The 19,751-nt window shown below is 59.8% G+C and overlaps 1 protein-coding gene across 1 annotated transcript in view; it reads left to right on the plus strand.

The window, feature by feature from the left end:
• Window positions 1-19,751, plus strand: part of DRC11 (dynein regulatory complex subunit 11) — a 101,029-nt gene that overhangs the window by 52,590 nt on the left and 28,688 nt on the right. Inside the window, exons 8-14 of the mRNA XM_037069237.1 lie at window positions 749-871; window positions 4,911-4,986; window positions 9,747-9,853; window positions 9,973-10,074; window positions 13,223-13,287; window positions 14,945-15,027; window positions 19,016-19,123. Of these exons, the coding sequence (XP_036925132.1) occupies window positions 749-871; window positions 4,911-4,986; window positions 9,747-9,853; window positions 9,973-10,074; window positions 13,223-13,287; window positions 14,945-15,027; window positions 19,016-19,123 (664 nt within the window). The remainder of the gene's footprint in view (window positions 1-748; window positions 872-4,910; window positions 4,987-9,746; window positions 9,854-9,972; window positions 10,075-13,222; window positions 13,288-14,944; window positions 15,028-19,015; window positions 19,124-19,751) is intronic.

Consider the following 19,751-nt stretch of genomic DNA (forward strand, 5'->3'; position numbering starts at 1 on the left):
CTTCGTTTTGGAGCTGAGGACTCTGAGTCTCAGATCAGTTATGTCACTTGTCTCAGTCCCACGGCTAGTGATGAGCAGAGAGCCTGAGGGCCAGACGGGGTGTGTGTCCCGTCCCCGGCACCCTCCTCGCCCCCAGAATTCTGAGCTCTCTGTCACGGCGAGTGAGACCCCTGTCCTGTTGGATTGTGGGACTTTCTGCAAGCCTTGCTGACTCTGCGGTGATGCTGGTCCCGTGTGGACCCAGTGTTCCTTCACGAACAGTTCAGACTTGGGAGGAGTAAGTGCTTTGGGGCCGCTGTAGGAAACCTGAATTAGATCACAGGGGGAAGAAGCAACTCCAAGAAGAGATGCATGGGCATTCACAGGAGGGCGACGTGGCGACAGGAGCACCTGGCCCCTCTGGAGTCCGGCAGGGGACCAAGGCCTCCCCTGCGGACATGGACTACAGAACCCTGCAGACCATGGCTGTGGTGTGCAGGGTTCTTGGGCCCCTGGGAGTCAGGGCAGCTCTGCCTGAGGGAGGAGCTGGGCCTGAAGTGCCACCCCCTCTCCGTCTGTCCTCAGAGACCCTCCTGCTGCCTCCCTTGATGAATCCACCCAAGGGCAGGGGCGGGTGGGGCCCCGTGATGCCCCCAGCAGGGGTCAGCGTCCAGGGCCCACAGCAAGGCCGAGATGGGGGACCGACCAGCACCAGCTCGCCTCGATAGGACTCTATTCAAAGGCTATCGTTGTTCTCGTTTTTTAACAGGTTATTGATGATATCATTGCGAGCCAAGAAGAAGAAGATAAAAACAAAAAGAAGAAAAACAAGACAGAGGAAAAGAAAGCCAAAAAAAAGGAGGAAAAGAAAGGGAAAAAGGAGAAAGATAAGGTAAGGCATTTGGAATTTTAGAAATTTGAGGCTTTTTGCTCCTTGGCTTAGAACCAGTGGGAAAACGTCGGATCTGCCGAGAGGGCAGGCCCGCGCTTCCCGGGAAACCGCGCTGCCTACCACCAGGTTTCGAGGCGACCGACAGCCGGTTGCCATCTTTCCTCCGGTCTATAAATACCTATTAGGATGACAGTTGGTTTCAACAACTCAGATGCTTTCCGTGTTAAGTCACATGTGGGACCGATTTGCGTTTTCATTCCTCGGAAGAAACGGTCCCACGCATCTCTCCTCGGGGAGGAGATAAGGAAAATTGTTCCGTAAACCACGCGGGCACCGCAAAGTCAGATAATTGCATCTACTTCACCCAAAGTGAGGTCTTTCGGATTCATCACTTAATACTGACGTGCTGGGTCTATATTCATGGAAGCTTTTGTTTCTCACTGTCCAAAGCAAGTCAGGGCTCAAACAGCGGCTTTGGGCCAGGTCTTGCCTCGTGCGGGGGGGTTAGCGGTGGGAGGAGACTCCTTGCCTCTCGTGTGGGGCACCACCCTCCGCACTGGACCCCCAGCCCCCGGCTACCCGGGAGGGCCCTCTGACTCCGGGTCTAAGAGAGCTGATCCCATGAGGTTATTCCACTCCCCCAGGGCAGCTGCACCCAAGGAGACGTCACATTAGGGGATGGACACTCGGCCCCTCGCCTCACCGGGACAACTCCAAGGGGTCCCCCCAGCTCCTGGGCTCCCTCGTGACTGGGTGACAGTCAGCTGCCCCCTGCCCCCCTCTGTGGGCCCTGGTCCCTGTGCACCAGCTGAGTGTCCCCAGGGAGGCGAGCCCGGGAGACCGCCTGCTGCCCTGCTAACCTGCCTGAGCCCTGAAACTTCTTTGCTCCCTCGCCCCCCTGAAAAGCCAGTGGCCCCGATAAAGTGAGTTTTTGTGATCCTCCTCTCGGCAGGATGATTCTTAAGCAGTGCCCCTGAATAAGGAAGAGGGGAAGAATTTCCGTTTTATTCTAAGCCTCTTACTTTCCAGAGGCACAAGAGTATTTAACACTTGCAAATTAAAAATTCACTGTTAGCCGGGCTTGTTACCGGAAACAGCCCGTCTGTGTGTGCCCCCCCCCCCATGCAGAGAGCGCCTGTGTGACTGGCTGCTGAGTGCCCAGTCGAGGCCCTCAGGGTTGGGGTCGGGGTCGGGGTCGGGGTCGGGGTCAGGGTCGGGCTGCAGGCATGCCATCCCAGCCTGCCGCCGCCCTCTGTTCAAACTCTCCAGCCATGTGGGGAGTGGTGAGGGTAGCGATCGGGAAGTTTCGGTCAGAAAGGGCAAGGTCAAGGGAGGCGCCGTGCCAGAGCGTGTGAGCTTTTAAGACCCCTGACAGCAAAAGACTCCCAGAAAGTGACAGGTTGAGATGGTGGATTGAAACCTCCTGGCGGCATTTTCCTCTCCAGGATTTGGCAAAATACCCGATATTTAAAGCGGCAGCCAATGGGCAAGGGTGCGTCTGGCCACCTGCCGGCTGCGGACCAGGGAGGGATGGCCTTGCAGAGGAAGCAGACGCTTGCGACGTGCTCTCTCCAGCAGTAAAAGGGCGTCTCCTGTGACTTCCACTCACATGGGCACCGCGTGGAGAGCTGCGCCTGTGATGCCACGAGGGTGTGGGCACGCAGCAGCGCTCTGGGCCGTGAGGACCAGGTGCCCCCCACCCCAGGCTGGCCACGGGCACCTTGTTTCCTGGAGAACTTCACATTTGTCATGGAAGTAAAGCTGCAGAAACAGACCAACCAGTCTCGTTCTCGCCAACGTGCCCTGAGCACCTGTTCAGGGACGTGGCATGGGGCTGGTTCCGTGGGGGGTGCAGAAGGTCAGTGAGGCGCCCCCTGCGTCCCCGAGCCCAGGAGAGCAATGAGGATGTGCGTACGTGGCCAGTTGTCCGTGTGCACGCAGGCACCCAGAGGCCAGGAAGCCGAAGCAAGTCCTGCTGAGCCAGCGGAAGGCGGGTGTGACCTGGGGGGAATCCAGGAGGAGGGGACATAGGCCTCAGACCTAAGGGGAGTTTTCCACAGGGGAAGATGGGAAAGGAAGTCTGCTCTGAGAGGAGGCAGCCACGCCCTCCCCTCTGGCCTTCTCCCACACTCCGGCCTGGGAGCTGTCCCCACCAGCAGCCCCACCCAGTCATGCGGGCTCCTGCTGGGGGTGGAGGAAGGCCTGCGGGAGCCCCCTGGGGCCACGCCCGTGCCCTCCCCCCCAGCTTCTGGTCTGTCCCCCGGCCTGCCAGGCACAGCAGTTCATCCCTCAGTTGTGGGAACTTGGCCTTCCCAGCCCAGGTGCCACAGGCTGAGGAGTGTTTCCCGCCAGGCTCCCTGGCCTGGGGCACCCTCCCCGCAGGAAGGCGCACACTCAGGCCTGCAGGGGCCCCTGAGGCCACACACGTGGAGGGGCGTCCGAGTACCCAGGACGCAAGTGGCGTCACGGTTGGTACCACATGACCGAAGGAGACCAGGGGCCCACGGGTCGTTAGGGGCGCCCGAGGACACGGGGGTGAACACCGTCTCAGAGAATGCTGATCGGAGCGAGCTCCTGCCCCCACGGCCACAATGCCTGCAGTGCCGTCTCCCCGCTGCTCTCACAGGTTTTCTCGAACCGCAGGGTCTGGGGCCAGTGAGCCGGGCTGCAGCGCCCGGCCCTGGGCCCTGCGGGGGGCCGGCTTCACCGCCAGCTTGGTGGCTCCTGGAAGATGGGCGGGCGCTGCAGCCCTGAGCCCCTGGCGGGCCCGGGGTTCACGTTCTCTCCCAGCTCCTGCAAGGCAGGCGGCCTCCCTCCCAGCTGCGGCAGCCCCTGCGTGAGGTGTGAGCCCTGGTTCCGAGCAGGCCCTCCCTGGCCGAGTCCTCCAGCCCCCAACCCCATCCTCCTGTCTCCCACCCTGCCGCAGGGGTGGGGGGGCCAGCACGGGGGTTGCTGTGCAGACCATCTGGTGGCTGTGCCCCCCTCAGCCATGGAGAGAGCGCCATGTTTTGGGAAGCTCCCGCGGATGTGACACAGATGCAGTGTCCCCCTGCCGCCGGTGGGGGACAGCCACAGTGGTAGTGTCATCAGGCCCCTGGCGCTCGATATGGTAGAAACACCATTGCCCAGAAACGTCAGACGAGGGTTTGTGAGGCCTCCTGGCTGTCACCGCTGGAAGCAGAGGTGCCATCGTTGGAGGCAGGGGGAGGGAGCCTGGGGGGCCAGGAAGGCCTAGCTGCGCCAAGGCAGCATCAGGGACCAAGGACCAGGGGTGGGGGGCGCCCTGTGGTGGGGTCCAGGGCAGGGAGGCCGCAGGGCCTGGGGCCCAGGAGGAAGCTGGGCCTCCAGCTCCAGGCTGGGGCTTGGGGTGGCGTCTCGGCCCAGGGAGGGACAGGCAGGCAAGGGGAAGGAGCAGCCAGGCACAGAGGGGCACGTGGCCCAGCAAACAAGAGCAGCGTCAAAGCGGACTCAGGGGACATGGGGAAGGGAAGGGGCAGGACCAAACTCGGGGCGTGGGGGACCACCGGGGAGGGTCCGAGACAGAGAGCCGGTATCGGGGCCCCTGGTGAGCCAGCACACAGAGCTGCAGCTCCAGAGCCAGGTGCGCCCTGTGTGGGACTGGCCCTCGGGCGCTGTCGGGTGGAGGGGGCGGGGGGCAGACGGGGGCGGGGGCGGGCAGGGCCGGGCCACGGTCCACACCCGGGGAAGGGCCAGTGAGCTCAGCCACCATGACGGCAGCCACGGCGAATGTGCCTGCCACTGTCCAGCCCTGACAGACACCCTGTGCCTGCGACTCACAGAGACATTTTCTGCTTTGACAGGAAGAAGAGGAAGCCTGGAAAATGTCACCGAGCGTTTTCCTTNGGCGGGGGGCAGACGGGGGCGGGGGGCAGGCGGGGCCGGGCCACAGTCCACACCCGGGGAAGGGCCAGTGAGCTCAGCCACCATGACGGCAGCCACGGCGAATGTGCCTGCCACTGTCCAGCCCTGACAGACACCCTGTGCCTGCGACTCACAGAGACATTTTCTGCTTTGACAGGAAGAAGAGGAAGCCTGGAAAATGTCACCGAGCGTTTTCCTTCCGGCGATAGAGGAAGGAAACAGCGTGTACAAAGGTCAGTTCAGGAGAGTAAGCGTGACAGTGACGGTGTCCCTCGGTGAGGAAACTCATTGCCCAGGCGGGAGAGGCTGCAGACTTGCCCCCCACAGCCCAGGCCTCTGCCCGTCTCTATTTAAAAATTCCCCAGGGTGAAAAAGCAAACAAGACGAGAACATCATCTAAACCTCTGTTCGGTTTCGAACCCTCACTCTCTGAGGGTGAGGAAAGTGGGGACAGCCATGCCCTGGAAGACCGATGCCGGGCCCAGGGAGATGTTTGGAGCCTCTGGGACAGACCTGTGCCCCAGCCCTCACACCGTCCTTTGCCACTCAGCACACTCAGCCCAGCCCCTGTCCAGTGGGGGCAGCCCGTGTGTGAACCGGCCTTTCAGATAGTTCCATGGCCACGTACGAGAACAGTTACCCGGTTCCTCTGAGTCCACTCCACCCTCAGCACAAACCACAGCACAGAGGGGCCCGCCAAGATGACGCTGGCCCTGTGAGCTGGCAGGGAATTCCTGGAAAGGCAGCAATGGGCGAGGCCGAGGCTCCGGGGCTCAGGAAGGCCCGCCTGCCCCCCCCCCNCCCGACCCCCCCCCCCCCCACTGGTCCTGCCTGCGCGCACAAGCTCTCGTTTCTGTGATGGCGTGTTTCCGTCCGCTCCCAGGTGCGCCTGATACGTTGAGCCTCTGCCGAGACCTCAGTGTCCTCTCAGGGTCGCTGTGCCGTTTTCACAGAGTAAGGGCGTCTGCTCCGGGGACACGGACCCGCAGGAGAAGCTGGCAGGAGAGGACACCGCGGGTGGTCGGGCAGCTGCTTCCATCGGGGAAAGCGGTGGGAGGGGCAACGTCCTGCTTACTCAGTGCCTGCAAAGCATCCTGTCCCCACCAGGACAGGCCCGAGTCACTGTCCCCTCGCCCGCGGGCACTGATAAAAGGCCTGAGGTCATTCAGGTGTGAGGGTCCGTCCACTCTTTATCCAACACCAGGGCGGGCCATCACGGTTGACGACACCTGTTCCCTCTCATATTCACTCAACGGCCCTTGGCTGTCTCCGGCACCCCGGGGCCACACCAGCTGGAGATGCAGAGATGGCACATGCCCTGTGCACACCTGTGGGAGCGGTGGTGGGTGCCGTGTGCACGAGGTGGCTTTCGAAAGCCAGCCACAGCAACACCCCGTAGGCACAGCTGGGAGTTGCACAGGTCTGAGAACAGGCCGGGTGCGGAGGGGTGGGGGGTGGTTGGCCGCCAGCCCTCAGGTGTGTGTCCGTGGGAACAGTGTTTGCGAGGTCACCTCTCTACTCGGCGTTCCCCCCAGCCCTTCACACGGCCCTCGCTTGTCCCGCTGTCCGTCCGACCTCCGAGCGCTCTCCCCACGCTGCAGGCACCTCGGGAGACTGTCCACCTCATCTTCCCCGCAGCCCTCGCTCTCCGTGCCCCGATGCTCGGGCACCGTGTCCACGTAGACACTGTCCTATGCTCCCACTCGGCGACCATCTCCCCAGGGTCCCACTTGGCTCCCCTCTCCTCTGACGGCCCCCCATGGAGAAAACAGGGGAGAGGGGCAGAGAATGGGCGGGGGCAGGATCCTTGTGCACTGACCGTCCTTGGAGGTTGGGGGCTCATGGCTGAAATTGGTAAGTCAGCAGGGAGCCGTGCAGGCGCATACGTGACCCAGGAGAAGACCTGAGAAACGGAGCTCACGCGAGAACATGGCTGAGGTCTGTGCCCGTGGGCGGGGCTCTTCCTCACACAGGCCAGCCTCGCTCCCACCTCCAGGCACCCGCACCTTCTGTTCCCCCTGGTGGTCTGCTTGTCCCTGCAGCCCCCCCCCGAGACACCCCCCCCCAGTGCCCGACTCTGACCCACCTTGACTCGCCTCCCTCTGACCTCGGTGTGCATGTCCACTGTCTTCCTGCAGGGGAACACTGGGTCCCCAGGGGCAGGGCCTGCTACTCTCGGCCCCTCTGAGAGCAGCTCCTGGCTGGCGAGTGGGCTCAGCGATGTCACAAATTTAACTGTTTGTGAATAAGTTATTCATGCAGTAGGTAAGATATGAACAAGTCAGGTGTATAGCTGCATCGGAGTGCATCCGGTGCGCCTTCTGACCAGCGGGTGACTGAGGGGATGGGGTCCTCAGGGAGAGCTGGGCTGCACTTCATCGGGGTCTTCGACGCCCCCTTGCAATGGCTGATGCAATGTGCTCACAGGGTTTTGATAGAAGCAAATGGTAATTTGGGGAAATCTCCTGTTTCCATGGGAAGCCAAGTTTTTTAACCACACTGACCCGTCCAGGAAAGCTCTTGAGACTGCACGCCTTTTGTGTAAGATGTGTTTCCATTAAGGCTAAAGAATTAAAATAAAAACCCCGCTCAGCGCCCTCCGGGAGCCGACGGGGTCGTCGCCCGGCTGGATGCCGCAGCTTCCCGTGCCCTATCTGCTGGGTCGTCAGCGACGTAAAGAAATGAAGCGTCTTCTCAGGCCCCTTTTCTGCAAAATCAAAGGTCCCCCTTTTCAAATAAGCATTAGCATTTTAATCACCACGATGAAGCCCCTCCCTTGTCGCCCAAATGTGTGGAAGCGCCCGGCCCGCTTTTCAGGGCCCGGATAAAGGCTCATTCTCCAGGGTCCGAGGAGAGCGCAGGGCAGCGCCCGCCCCGAGGGCCATGAATGGCTCCCGCGTCCTCAAATGCCCATGACATTCTTGGAGGGATTGGCAGTGCCCCGGGCCGCAGTGTCGTGAGAAAGGCACAGTCCTGGTGGAAAACGGCCCCTGAGAATGAGTGGAGGTGAGGGCGGCAGGGCTCCGTTCCTGTGACCTGGGGCGGCTCCAGGAGAGCCGGGCGCCAGGGTGCGGCTGTTACGTGGGCACCCACGCCACGGCACCCTTGCCTGCAGGCCTGCGTTCTTTTTTTCTTTTCATTGATTTGCTTACGTGTTTCCCCACCTGGCACAGATGTAGTTACTGCCTGTAACTGCGCAGTGTTCCTGCCTGTATTCTCTGTTATACTTTACATCCTGTGACTGTTCGGTAACTACTGATCTGTGCTTCCCAACCCCTTCGCCTTTCTCCCATCCCCCACCCCCCTCCCCTCGGGCAGCTGCCAGACTGTTCTCTCAGCCTGTGAGTCTGATCCTGTTTTGTTTGTCTGTATTGCTCTTTAGATCCCTGTATAAGAGTGGAATCCTATGGCATTTGTCTTTCTCTGACCGACTGATTTCCCGTAGCGTGATACCCTCTAGGTGCCTCCGTGTTGTTGCAAATGGTAACATTTCGCTCTTTTTCGTGGCTGAGTAGTATTCCACTGTGTAAATGGGCCACAGGTGTTTTATCCAGGCGTCTATGAATGGCCACTTGGGCTACTTGGCGATGGTAAATAACGCTGCCGTGAGCACACGGGTGCATGTGTTCTCAGTGCTTCGTGTTTCTCTGGGTGCATGACCAGAAGTGGAACCGCCGGGTCACAGGGAAGTCCCGGTTTTAACTTTATGAGGACCCTCTGCCTGCTTCCCACCGTCGCTGCAGCCGTCTGCACCCCCACCTGCAGCGCACGGGGCCCCCTTTCTCCACAGCCGTGCCGGCACTTGGGGCTTGTCCGTGCATCCCTTTCATCACTAAACGTGTTGTGCCCCAAAGTTTGGTGACTATCCAGGGGAAGAGCAAAGTAAGTAAATAACGAAGCCATTTTGCTTTAAAAAGCCCTAATGAAATGGCGAGTTTTGCTGTTGGAGAAGATGCCGTCGCCACACGGGTTGGAAAAGAGCTGCTCTGAGTAGACAGCACATTCTCACAGTCGTGATCAGTTGACACTAACTGTTAACAACTAGGCACGTTCAAACCTTTTGTGGTATTTTCAAGGGGAAATGCTTATGATTGTAAACACAAAAAGCATGATGTCATTCTCACAGCACACACTTTTCCACGGTTCACGCCGTGTGTCGTCCAGCAAACCAGTGGAGGCTTCGGGACTCACACACCCGACACGCTGACCGCAGACAGTCACCTTCCGGGGGCTCAGGGCAGAGGTCAGACTATTATGACGTAAGGCATTTTCCCCACCACTGGGGTGATGCAGGCAGTTTACGGAATGCGTGTTCTTTACCCCCTGGCACAGGTACATGTCCCCCGGGGGGACCCCCAGTCCCGCCGCCCCGTGACCTGCATTTCACATACCTCCTGAGGCATGAACTTGGCTCCCACGGACTCGATGATACAAAGTCCCCCTCACTTTCTGCGGGGTCCCCTTCCTCTCCCGCCCTCCTGGTGCCAGGGCGGGGCGAGAAGGCTGTGCGCTGTGTGTGACTTCGTGCGGCTGCTGAATGGGGCAGGGCGGGCGCCCGCGTGCTCCGAGGTGTCTCTCGGTAGGGGCCGGGGTCCCGTGCTGATGGGTTGAACTGGCAGCAGAGTCGTTCCTAGTTTAGTGAATCATTGGAGTCACGAAAGTAATGCCACACGTTTTACCAAAAGTCTCCCCACAGTTGTACCGTCCCACACCGCACGCCGTTTTACGTGCCTGCGGTTGTGCCCAGAAGAGCCCCGTGCCCTTCCGTTGCCATCTCCGCCCTAGCAGTTCGCATCGCGTTTCAGACGTTACACAAGCGCGTTTCTCCTGTTTGGGCCACGGGGGGAGGCGGCGTGAGCCCGTCACCTCCGGATGGCTCCGTCCCCGCCACGGGAGGGAACAGTGAGCACATCACGTGGAGACAGCGGCTCGCCCTGGTCCTCCTGGTGAAGGAAGGCGTCCTTCTCCTTTTCCTTGTCCTGTCGGCTCACAGACTTCTGGAAGAACAGAGACGAGTCGTGGAATTTCGCCCAGGGCTACGACCCAGAATTGATCAAAGAGGAGAAGCGGAAGGAGCTGGAGTCGGAGATCCGGGTGCAGGTAGAGCCATGCCTCTCGTGTTCCCCCCATGACCGACCCAGAACTGAGGCCGTGTTTGCACCTCGCGTGGAAAACACGAGGCACAGTCGCCTAAAGAGGTGTGTTTTGTGTTCCCCGAGGTCGACGAGCTCATGAGACAGGAGCTGAAAAACCTGAAGCTGGCCGTGAACAGAGAGAAGGAGCTCCCCGCCAAAGGGAAAAAGAAGAAAGGAGGTAAAAATGTGAGTAGCGAGCGAGCGAGGGGAGGGATGAGGCCGAGGGCAGACTCGGACCCGCGCCCGCGCTCCAGCGGCGTGGCCAGTGCTGCTGCCCCGCTGACCCCCACTGTCCCCAGGCCGAGGCGTGTGGGAACACACCTTGCCTTCCTCAATGTCCCTGTTTCACCATGTGGCCCCCGAGGTGATGGGGTCACCAGGGCGACAGGATAAAGTCAACCCCTCGCCTTGCTGATCCGTACCACCCAGGCCCTAACCCGGGGGGAGGGGGGGAGCTGTCAGAGGGGACAGGACACATGCCCCAAATGCCCATGCATCTGCCCCTGCAGGTAGATCCGACGGGGTGCGGGGCCAGTGACAATGAGCAGGGGCCTTGGGGGATGACTTGAGTGTTAAATTGCCACTGACCCATGTTGCAGAGCTTTGGAGCAGCCGGTGGGGTCCCGGTCNATAAAGTCAACCCCTCGCCTTGCTGATCCGTACCACCCAGGCCCTAACCCAGGGGGAGGGGGGGAGCTGTCAGAGGGGACGGGACACATGCCCCAAATGCCCATGCATCTGCCCCTGCAGGTAGATCCGACGGGGTGCGGGGCCAGTGACAATGAGCAGGGGCCTTGGGGGATGACTTGAGTGTTAAATTGCCACTGACCCATGTTGCAGAGCTTTGGAGCAGCCGGTGGGGTCCCGGTCCCCTCGCTAGGCCCCGTGAGATCATGGGAAATATGGGAACTCTCTGCGCCTCTTGCAGGTGCAGAGTTTCTGAAACCCTTCTAGATGCCTCCGTGACAGGAGCCCTGGGAGCCCCAGCTGTCCTAGGGGGCGGCTCTGGGTGGCTCTGGCTCTGGGTGGTTCCGGATGGGAGGTGTCCCAGGAAGCCCGGCCGAGGCGAGAAGCGCAGGACTTTCAGCCCCGCCTCCCATTCTCCGCGGAGGAAGCCTGGCTGGGGATAAGGCTCCCCACTGTGCTCCCCAGGTGGGGAAGCCTCCATAGTGTTTTCGGGGTGGTGCGTGCACCCACATGCCAGGAGGGTGAGGCACCCCAACCTTACGGGGACAGAAGCTCCAGCTCTGGGGACTTTCCCAGACTCCGCCCGTGTGCGGCTTCCTCTGTGTGTCTGTGCCCATCACAGTGCCCTGGAGTACATCGATGGACGTGCTCCGCTGAGGGCCCCGAGCCGTTCCCGCACATGAGCAGGGCCCTCTGCTCTGCGGCCCTGGCTCTGAGGCTCCCATCCTGTGCACGGGACAGGACTGGTCCTCCACATCCAGCCGCTCCTGTGCCGACCGCAGGCAGGCTGAGCCACTGCAGAATGAGTTACTGCGGCTCCGGCCTGATTTCCCTGTCAGGGGGTGTCTGTGGGGTCCATCTCTCCAGACAGTCACGCCCCTCTTCATAAGTGAACCCACATGCGTGGGCCAGGCAGCGTCCACACCGTGGCAGCACTGGCCCTGCCTCTCGGGGGCCACCTGCCCCAAGATGCTCTCCTGCCATGATCACAGAGCCTTCAGGTCCCCAGCTTTCCGGGGACCACCTCTCTTCCCTTGAGAGCCAGACTCTCCCCGAGAGCTAGTGCATGTAGGTGGGAGAATCACCCCATTTATACAGAAACTTAGACCCTATAAGAAACAAATGAACATTGTAATGGGAAGTACTGTCAGCACCGCACACAGTAGGAGGCCCGTGGGACTCACAGACAGGTCCGTGAGAACTGCAGACCACGCAAAGAAAGAACACGGGACGCAAAGGACAACGTGAAGAAGCAGCGACTCACCTGTGCCCCGCGCCGGGGGAGGCCACATGCAGCCCCTGCGTGGGCTTCACCCGCAACCACAGAAAGAGGGCGGAGTCTCAGATCAAGCATCTAAGCTCCCACGTTGAGAACCTAGGAAAACAGGATCAAAAATAAACAAAACGAGCAGAGAGAAGAAAACAGTACAAATAAAGCAAAACTTAGTGAAACCAAAAGCAATCGAGAAAATCCATGCGATGGAGCTGGCTCTCGGAAGACAGTCTGTAATGGTGCATGACTGACAGAAAAAAGAGAGAAGACACAAACGAGCAACGTTAGCAGTGAAACAGGGGAAGCCACTGCTCACCACAGACGTCAACAGAGTGACAAGTCACACTCGTGTCCACTCCCCTCAACACACAACCCGAGCATCAGGGGGCGGGCCATCCGAGTCGCCACGGAGCGGTCCAGGAACTTGACTCTGACGATGAAACAACCTCCCCACCCAGAATTTACGGGCCCAGACGGTTCCACTGCTGAATGTCCCCAGTGTTTGAAGGGTGGTTAATGCCGCTTCTGCACGGTTGCTTCCGGAAGACAGACGGGAACAACACCCTTCCCAACTCACTCCGTGCGGCCAGCATTACCCCGGTTCATCAGCCGACGGCAGCACCGAAAAAGGGGGCTAAGGTCATCCTTCGTGAAGGCAGAGGCAAGCGCCCTTCGCAAAATCGTGCCAAGCAGAACCCAGCAACGCGTGTAAAGAATTATAACCTCTGGGCAAGTGGGCCGGTTCCAGGAAGGCCCGGTTTGGTCGATCCTTGAAAATGAACAATCTCCTCCAACTCGGCCAACAGGCCACAGGAGAAACGCACACGGTTGTACCACCGATGCAGACAACAAACACGTTTGCTGTGACTTGGTGCCCCCTCACAGCAGGTCTCTTGGGACAGCTGGGACGGGACTGAGCTAGATAAGGAGCACTCACAAGGTGCGGGCAGCTGACCGCCTGCCTCGCAGTGGAAGAGGCCACCTTCCCCTGAGTCCGGAGCAAGGCAGCTGTGCCGGGAGGTTTGGCCAGTGCGCTGGGCAGGACCGGGGCGTGCAGGGGTCACAGGCGGGCTGGTCCTGGCAGGGAGGTGCGTGTGACCGTGGAAGGGCCAGGGCCAGAGGAGGAAGGTCCCAACGCTCAGGCCCACCGGGGATGCAGCTCATGCGGCTTCCACAGTGGTGACCTCACCCTCTGCCCACCCGGGGACACAGCCCTCCACTCACGAAAGCAAGGCGGCTGCCCACTCGACGTCCACGCGCCACAGCCGGCCTCCCCCTGCTGCTCCCCGCTGCCGTGACCAGACACCGGCTGGTTTCTGCAGTTCATTTGCTTCCTTGTTTCCTGAATTGTTGGATGTTTGCATTTTCTTCCAGAAAAAGAAGGGGAAGAAAGGCAGAAAAGGGAGGAAGGAGAAGGACAGAGACCTGACAGCAGACAGGTGAGGGGTGCGCGTGCGCTGTTGTGAAGCCTGGGAGGGGGGCGCCCCGAGAGGAGAGGGGACGCAGCCCGAGTCCCCGACCTCAGTCCAGCAGCGGCCCTATGGGCGCTCCACCCCCGCTGTGCTGCGTGGGTGTCGTGGGGACAGTGCCGGACCTGGCTGGTGCAGGCCTGTTCAAAGGGCAGCGCCCTCCTGGGAAGGCGGAGCCGGAAGATGAGCCCGGGGCGACCTGGGGCCCACTGCCCCTGAGTGCGTGTGACTTTTTTTAGCTTTTAAAGCCCACGAGGTTCTTAAGAAATTGTTTAAAATACAGCATCCTGATCCAACTTTTGAGGAAATACCGAGATACTACTCTAAGACAACATCTGTTTCATCAAATTAATAGAAACCTTAAACCAGGATTTCTGTAATAGTTGGAGGTCATTTTAAAGTTGAAAATGTGTCCCATACAAAAGTCCGTTTCGCTGGACAGATTCCAGAGAGCGGTTTGTGCGGGGGCTTCTTAATATATTGTTTTGATTATTCTAGAGAAGAGTCAATTTTATGCTAATGTTTTGTGTATGCTCTGTGTTTATATTAGAAAAATCACTCAAGTTAAACACTACAGTCCTTGACAAAGGTCAGGCGCTGTCATCCCAAACTCCAGCGCAATCAAGGCCTCCGTAATTCTCAGCAGAAAGCCCAGGGCTTTAAATATCTTTGGTAGAACAAAACTCCAGTCACTCAGGAACAGGGGTCATCGAACTAACATTTATCCCAGTGGTATTTGGCTCTAATCTGATATTCCAGAGCCTTTTAATCATGTGAATGTGCGTCCTGGCGAAGCCCAGAGCGGTTTCAATACAGTCATATTTACAAGTCTTCAATCTGAAGAGAGGCTCGGGCAGGACCAGAGAATAAGGCCCCTAGAAAACAAGGGGCGGTGGGGGGCGGGGGCACAAAACATGTCACAGAGTTGGACTTGGCCCGACCGAGTCCCTGCAAGCCGAGCCCCAGTCAGCTCCACCGGGGGTCTCACTCCCCTAGCAGACAGTGTCTCCATTCGTTACCTCGGTCGCCATAAATCCCCCAAGTGCTGGCTCCGGCCCGAGGGCCCCTCAGAGAAGTGGTCGGGACCTCGGTAAACACTGTGGAGAAGCCCAGTGCCCTCCTAGACGACCCTCACATTCAGGGTCTCGGGTGCTGCCTCCCCCGCGCTGGAATTATGTCCCTGTGAGTCTCCTCTATAGAGGGTGCTCCCAAACTCTCATGTTAGTGGCTTAAAAGGCAACACCAATTTCACGAGGGACTAATGATCTACCATGGCTCGCAGATGCTGACCAAATCTGTAATTTCGGGCTCCTTGTGTTACTCTCCGTGGGTGATTGCGGATTCACGTCCGGGCCACTGTGAAGGCCGATGGGAGGCCAGGCCGCAGGGTGACCGCTGCTCTCTGCCACCCGAAGTCGTCACTCATTAAGGGGAACATCAGCTGGACACATGGATGCGTGACAGCATTGTCTCTAAAAAGTCTCGTTTATCCCCAAATTGTAGAAGTGCCCCAGCAGCCCACTTCCTTGCCTGTGCACAGAGGCACTTTGAAACGGGGCTGCTTACAGGGCTCTGCAGGGGTGGTGGCTGCTGGCAGGGACGCCAGTGACGGCCCCTCCCTTTCCAGAACCATCGAGTCCCTGTACAAGGAGCTGGTGGAGGAGGGGCTGCTGGTCCAGGCCCGGAAGGTCAGCCTCTCAGATTACATCGGTAAGGTACACAGGGGGCCGCGTGTGCGTGTGGCCTCCCTCGGGCTGCGCGGTCCCCGAAGCTGGATCCGGGTTCCGTGAGCGTGTTGGGGGCTGCCCCCAGACTCAGCCCGCAGAGGCTGGTAGTGTGTGCTGGGCTGGAACCGACCGGAATACGTGCTGTGCTGTGAGCTCGGGGGTCTGGCTCTCTCCCCTCATGTGGCAGCAGCAGGTTTTGGGACCCCCTGGCCAGGTCCCCTGGGCCTTCTGGTCTGCGCCGCACAGAGGATGCGCTTTCGTGTGTGCGCGCGCATGCCGAGGGGGCGGCGGCTGGCCCTGCCACAGCTCAGTCCTTTCGGGAGGGGCTGCCGCACAGGTGGGTGGGAGAACGCAGTGGGGACGTGGATTGTGCCCGGAAAACACAGCCGAATTTAAGACTTGGCACCGTCCCCCCACCTAAAGCAGGTGTGGTTTTCACTGGCGGGCCCACAGAGAACAGGAGACCTTCTCCTGCGTGGCCACAGGAGGGCAGTCATGCCTGCGAAACCTGACACCGCTGATCAGTTTCACCAGGGGTCCCCCACAGTGTCCCCTGTACCTGTTTGTTTGTGTTTTCCAACCCAAATCCCATTGAGAACCTCCGGCGAGACGGCTGTTTCTTCTCCACCTCCTTCTGGTCGTCCTCCCTGGGACGACGGCCGGTCTGCCTGTCCTCCCTGGCGTTGGCCTTCCGGACAGTCCGAGCTCTTTCACAGGCTGTGCTCCAGCTGCCGCGGTTCGACGGTTTTTGTACAGCGCGACTCACGGCCAACATCGGGGCCGTGCCGGGAGGGCCACGCAGGGACGCCGCGTCCTTCTCTGCATTTCACGTCAGGGCCCCACAACGACACTTCGTTAGTTGCTGGCGTGTTTAGTCGCTGACGAGCGAGCCATTCCCCGGCTTGCCCACGTGTGGAGTCCCGTTTTCCACTCTTTCTTCGTGGACGACGGGGGCAGGGGTTGCCTGGAGGCTCTGCTCGCGGCCATCTCGACGGGGTGGGCACCCGCGGCGGGTGTCCGATGGGGACCCTCTGTTTCCAGCCCCCGATCTGCATTCGTGCACCCCATTTGCCCAGGGAGAGATGTCCCCCCACCCTCCCTGTGAATCTGTGGTGTCACGGTGGGCGTGTCACGGTGGGCGTGTCACTGTGGGCGCTTGCTCTCCCCCTCTGTTTGTGGTCATGTTCTAATTCGGTTCCATCTGTTCGTTCTTACGTTTACATTCACCGGGTCGATCTGTGGGAGCGAGAAGGCTCATCAGAAATGGTGACTCAGCCCACCCCCTGAAGGCAAGTTTCCCCCTCCCGGCCTTGGAAGGGCCTCCCTATTTCCTAATGGCGCAAGGATTTTTCCCAGGGTAGTTACTGCGCTGTGTGGGGGGTTTCTGTTCTTTATGTGTTTTCTTGTGCAAGTACCTTGGGGTTTTTGCCTGGATTCGCTTGATTGTATTCCACTGACTCTGTTAATGTTTAAAAAATAACAGTTTTAGCAGAACCCTGTGTCTGCACTAGTAGTTGGGATGAGCGCTCCCCTCCTGGCCAGCTCTCTCCTTCCGTACCAGTCAGTACCCGTGAGTTTTAACCGTCTCTCACGAGTCCCATGGTGCTTTGCTTGTCATTTGTGGGGAGGGCTGGGGTGTCCTTGCGGGGGGATGGGGACGGGGGCCACAGGCCACAGGCATCGTCCGTCTTCTTGGGGCCTCCCGTGCGCTCTCACCCCCTTTTCTTCGCGTGACTTATTTCAGTGAGGTTGGTTGGTTCGTTTATAAATTGCTGCAGTCTGCGTCCTCTTTCCAACGCTGTGTGGAGTAGACTGGCATGTTGGAGGGGGAGTCCCCCTTTCTTTCTTATGTATTTCCATCACTTCTCATTGTTTGTAACTGTGCCTTTCTGTTTCCGCTCTCTTTGTAACTGTGGCTTGGTCTCCGAGCTGGCGAGGGCTGCCGTTGGAGCCACACACCAAGGGGCTCTCACAGCCGAAATTCGTGGCCTCACAGGCTGGAGGCCAGAAGGCTAAGGTCAAGGTGTCGGCAGGGCTGTTCCTTCCGCGGACGCTGAGACAGAGCTGCTCCTTTGCTGCGCCCACTGCCCCCTGCCGCCCGGACCCTGGTTCCCCCAGCCTGCATGTCCCGCTGCCCTCGGTCCCCACGGCCAGGGCCGACCTTACACGACATCCCTCCTCTGGTCCCTGGTGGTCCTGATGCATCACCGGAGCTCTGTGTCCGTCCTCACGGCCCCCTCTCCCTGTGTGCATGTCTGTGTGTGTGCCTGTGTCCTTCCCCTAAAGGACACCAGTCAGATTGGATTAGGACCCACCTCACTGACCCCGTCTTAGCAAACTACAACGGCAGCGTCACTGTTTCCCAGTCGGGTGACATTTTGAGATGCTGGGGGGTGAAGATTTCAGCACAGAAAGGGTAAGGGGACACGGTCCAACCCCTAACCCACTCCCTGGTTCTCTTCCTGCCCCCCCATCTCAGCACCCTTCTGCCCTCCGTGTCCCTCTCCCTCCCTGTGGGACAGCTGGTCTTGAGCAGGGCGGAGTCCCGGGATCTGGCTGAGAAGGTGACACAGGTGTGCGGCGTCCGTGCTGGACGACAGCAGACGCAGTCCCGGGCGTTTGGGATGTCGGCCACTTGGCTGTTTCCCCGGCTGCTGTGTCCCCCACTCCGTCTGAACCCTCACCCACTCTTCACCTCCTACAGTCTGTGCAGATAAAGCCTGTGTGGCGCTGGAAGACGGGGCGCATCCGTGCGAGCGCGAATGTAGTTAAGTGGGGTGACGGGGGTCCCTGGCCCCGCCTCTGATGCCGTGTGCACAGCAGCGAGCGCTGGGTTTAACGTCAGCGAGGGACCTCCCCCGGCTTAGGGACAGCAAAATGAGCCACCGCCCCGTTTGTCACCTGCTCAGCACAGAGCTCAGGACCGGAAGGCACGACAGATGCTGAGCCGCCACTCACGCTGTCCCCGAGTCGGCCTGGCCACGAGCGCCACTCGGTTATGCGGTGGCTTTGAAAGGCGGCCCCCCCCCAGCCCAACAGCAAGTGTCCCCCGGCGGCTTTCACCTCCAGTTCTCTTGGCACCTGCAGGCGCTTTTAAGGCATCTGATGCTTGCAGTATTTCGCGCACGCAAAGTGTGTTTTTCAGTGTTTTCACACGCACACATAAATCTGTTGTACGTGCGTACCGTCAAAAGCTCGGCTGCACCTGCACTCATCACAGTGGCAGGAGAAACAGTCATGTGGTGTCGTTTCCTCAGATCCCCGGTGCGAATCAAGACAGGGTGTCCGAGCGTTCGGGGTCCCCCCCTTGACAGATGAAGACAGCCAGGCTAATTTCCGTGGTGACCTTATCTGAAGCACTTCGAAAATAGCACTTCAGATTTATGACTAGTTACAATTAAGCCCTTTGACGCCTTCTAATTAAATCTGTGAAGATTTATGTCCGTATTATTCCTTTGGTGAGCCTTTAAAAATGTAAATGGATATTACCCTCAAAAGGAGAAGTTTCTATTTATCCTGAATAGGCCACGTCCTTCCTCTCACGCGACAGAGTTTCTGACACAGGTCCGCCGGCCCCAGCACAGAGTCCGCGTGGGGCCTCGAGTGACCCAGGTCTAAGGTTGACGGGGGTGCTGGGCAGTCTCGGAATGCAAAGGACACGCGGCCTGCTCGATTTCAGTCATCTCCGTGGGCCCCTCCTCCTGGAACTTGGCTCCTCGTCACCAGCCCCGTGTTCACAAGGGTGTTTTCTGAAAGTTGGAGAGGTCAGCGTGCAGCCTGACGACCGCACCAGCGTGCCCCTGCGCCCGGGAGTCCTTCCCCTGAGAGCAGATGGGCCCTCCACTCCGCCCTCGGCCCACGGTTGTCTTTGCTCAAAGGGTTGAATCTGTGCCCTGTGTCAGCGTTGCAGGTGCCTGAGCAGGCAGCTCAGACCGGAGTGCGCATTCATCTGTCCCGTTTCTCCTCCCCAGGGGAGTACAGCTACCTGGGGACCACGCTCCGCCAGGTGGCAGTGGAGCCCATGCCTTCCCTCCTGGATGTCCGGCAGCTCGTCACCCTATACGGGATCCTGCCACTAGGTAAGGACTCCTGCACCCTGCCGGGGCCCCGTGTGCTGGCTTTGACCATGTCGTCCTGGGTGTCACCGCCATGCATGGTGGCTTCCCCTCCCTCCCGAGTTTTGAGCGGGGGCAGCTCCATCACGATGCTGCCTTCAGAGCACCCCGAGAGGCACCCCGGGGGGCACGTCTGAGCACCCGTTTCACACCGCAGACGGAAGGGCCCATGGGCTGCTGTTTGTAGAGAGAACAGCTGAAGGGAGCACCTGCGATGAAAACGAGTCACATTGGACCAAGGACAGAGGTTACGGTGTGCCTTCACACCCAGGCCTCGGTCCCTCGGTCCCTCCCACAGTCACTGACAGGGTGTGTCCTGGCTCTCGGAGTGCAACTGTGCCGGCTTCCCCGAGGGCCGCTCTCACCGAGGAGGGCGGCGTGGTCATGCCTGGTCAGACAACGGACGAAAGCTCCTCGGGACACCCGGGGGCCGGGGTGGCGGGCTCTCCCGGGCAGAGCTCCCTGCTCTTGTTCACTTCCGCTTTCACGACTTGAGCCTGCACGTGGCCGGAGTCGGCGGGGCCCAGCCCGGTGGAGCGCCAACGACCATTCCGCACAAGGAATCACTTTTCGTTTGCTTTCAGACAAGACG

Source organism: Sturnira hondurensis, unplaced genomic scaffold, assembly GCF_014824575.4.
Source record: "Sturnira hondurensis isolate 20B ecotype Veracruz unplaced genomic scaffold, ASM1482457v3 Scaffold0018493, whole genome shotgun sequence".
In the NCBI taxonomy this organism is placed as follows: domain Eukaryota; kingdom Metazoa; phylum Chordata; class Mammalia; order Chiroptera; family Phyllostomidae; genus Sturnira; species Sturnira hondurensis.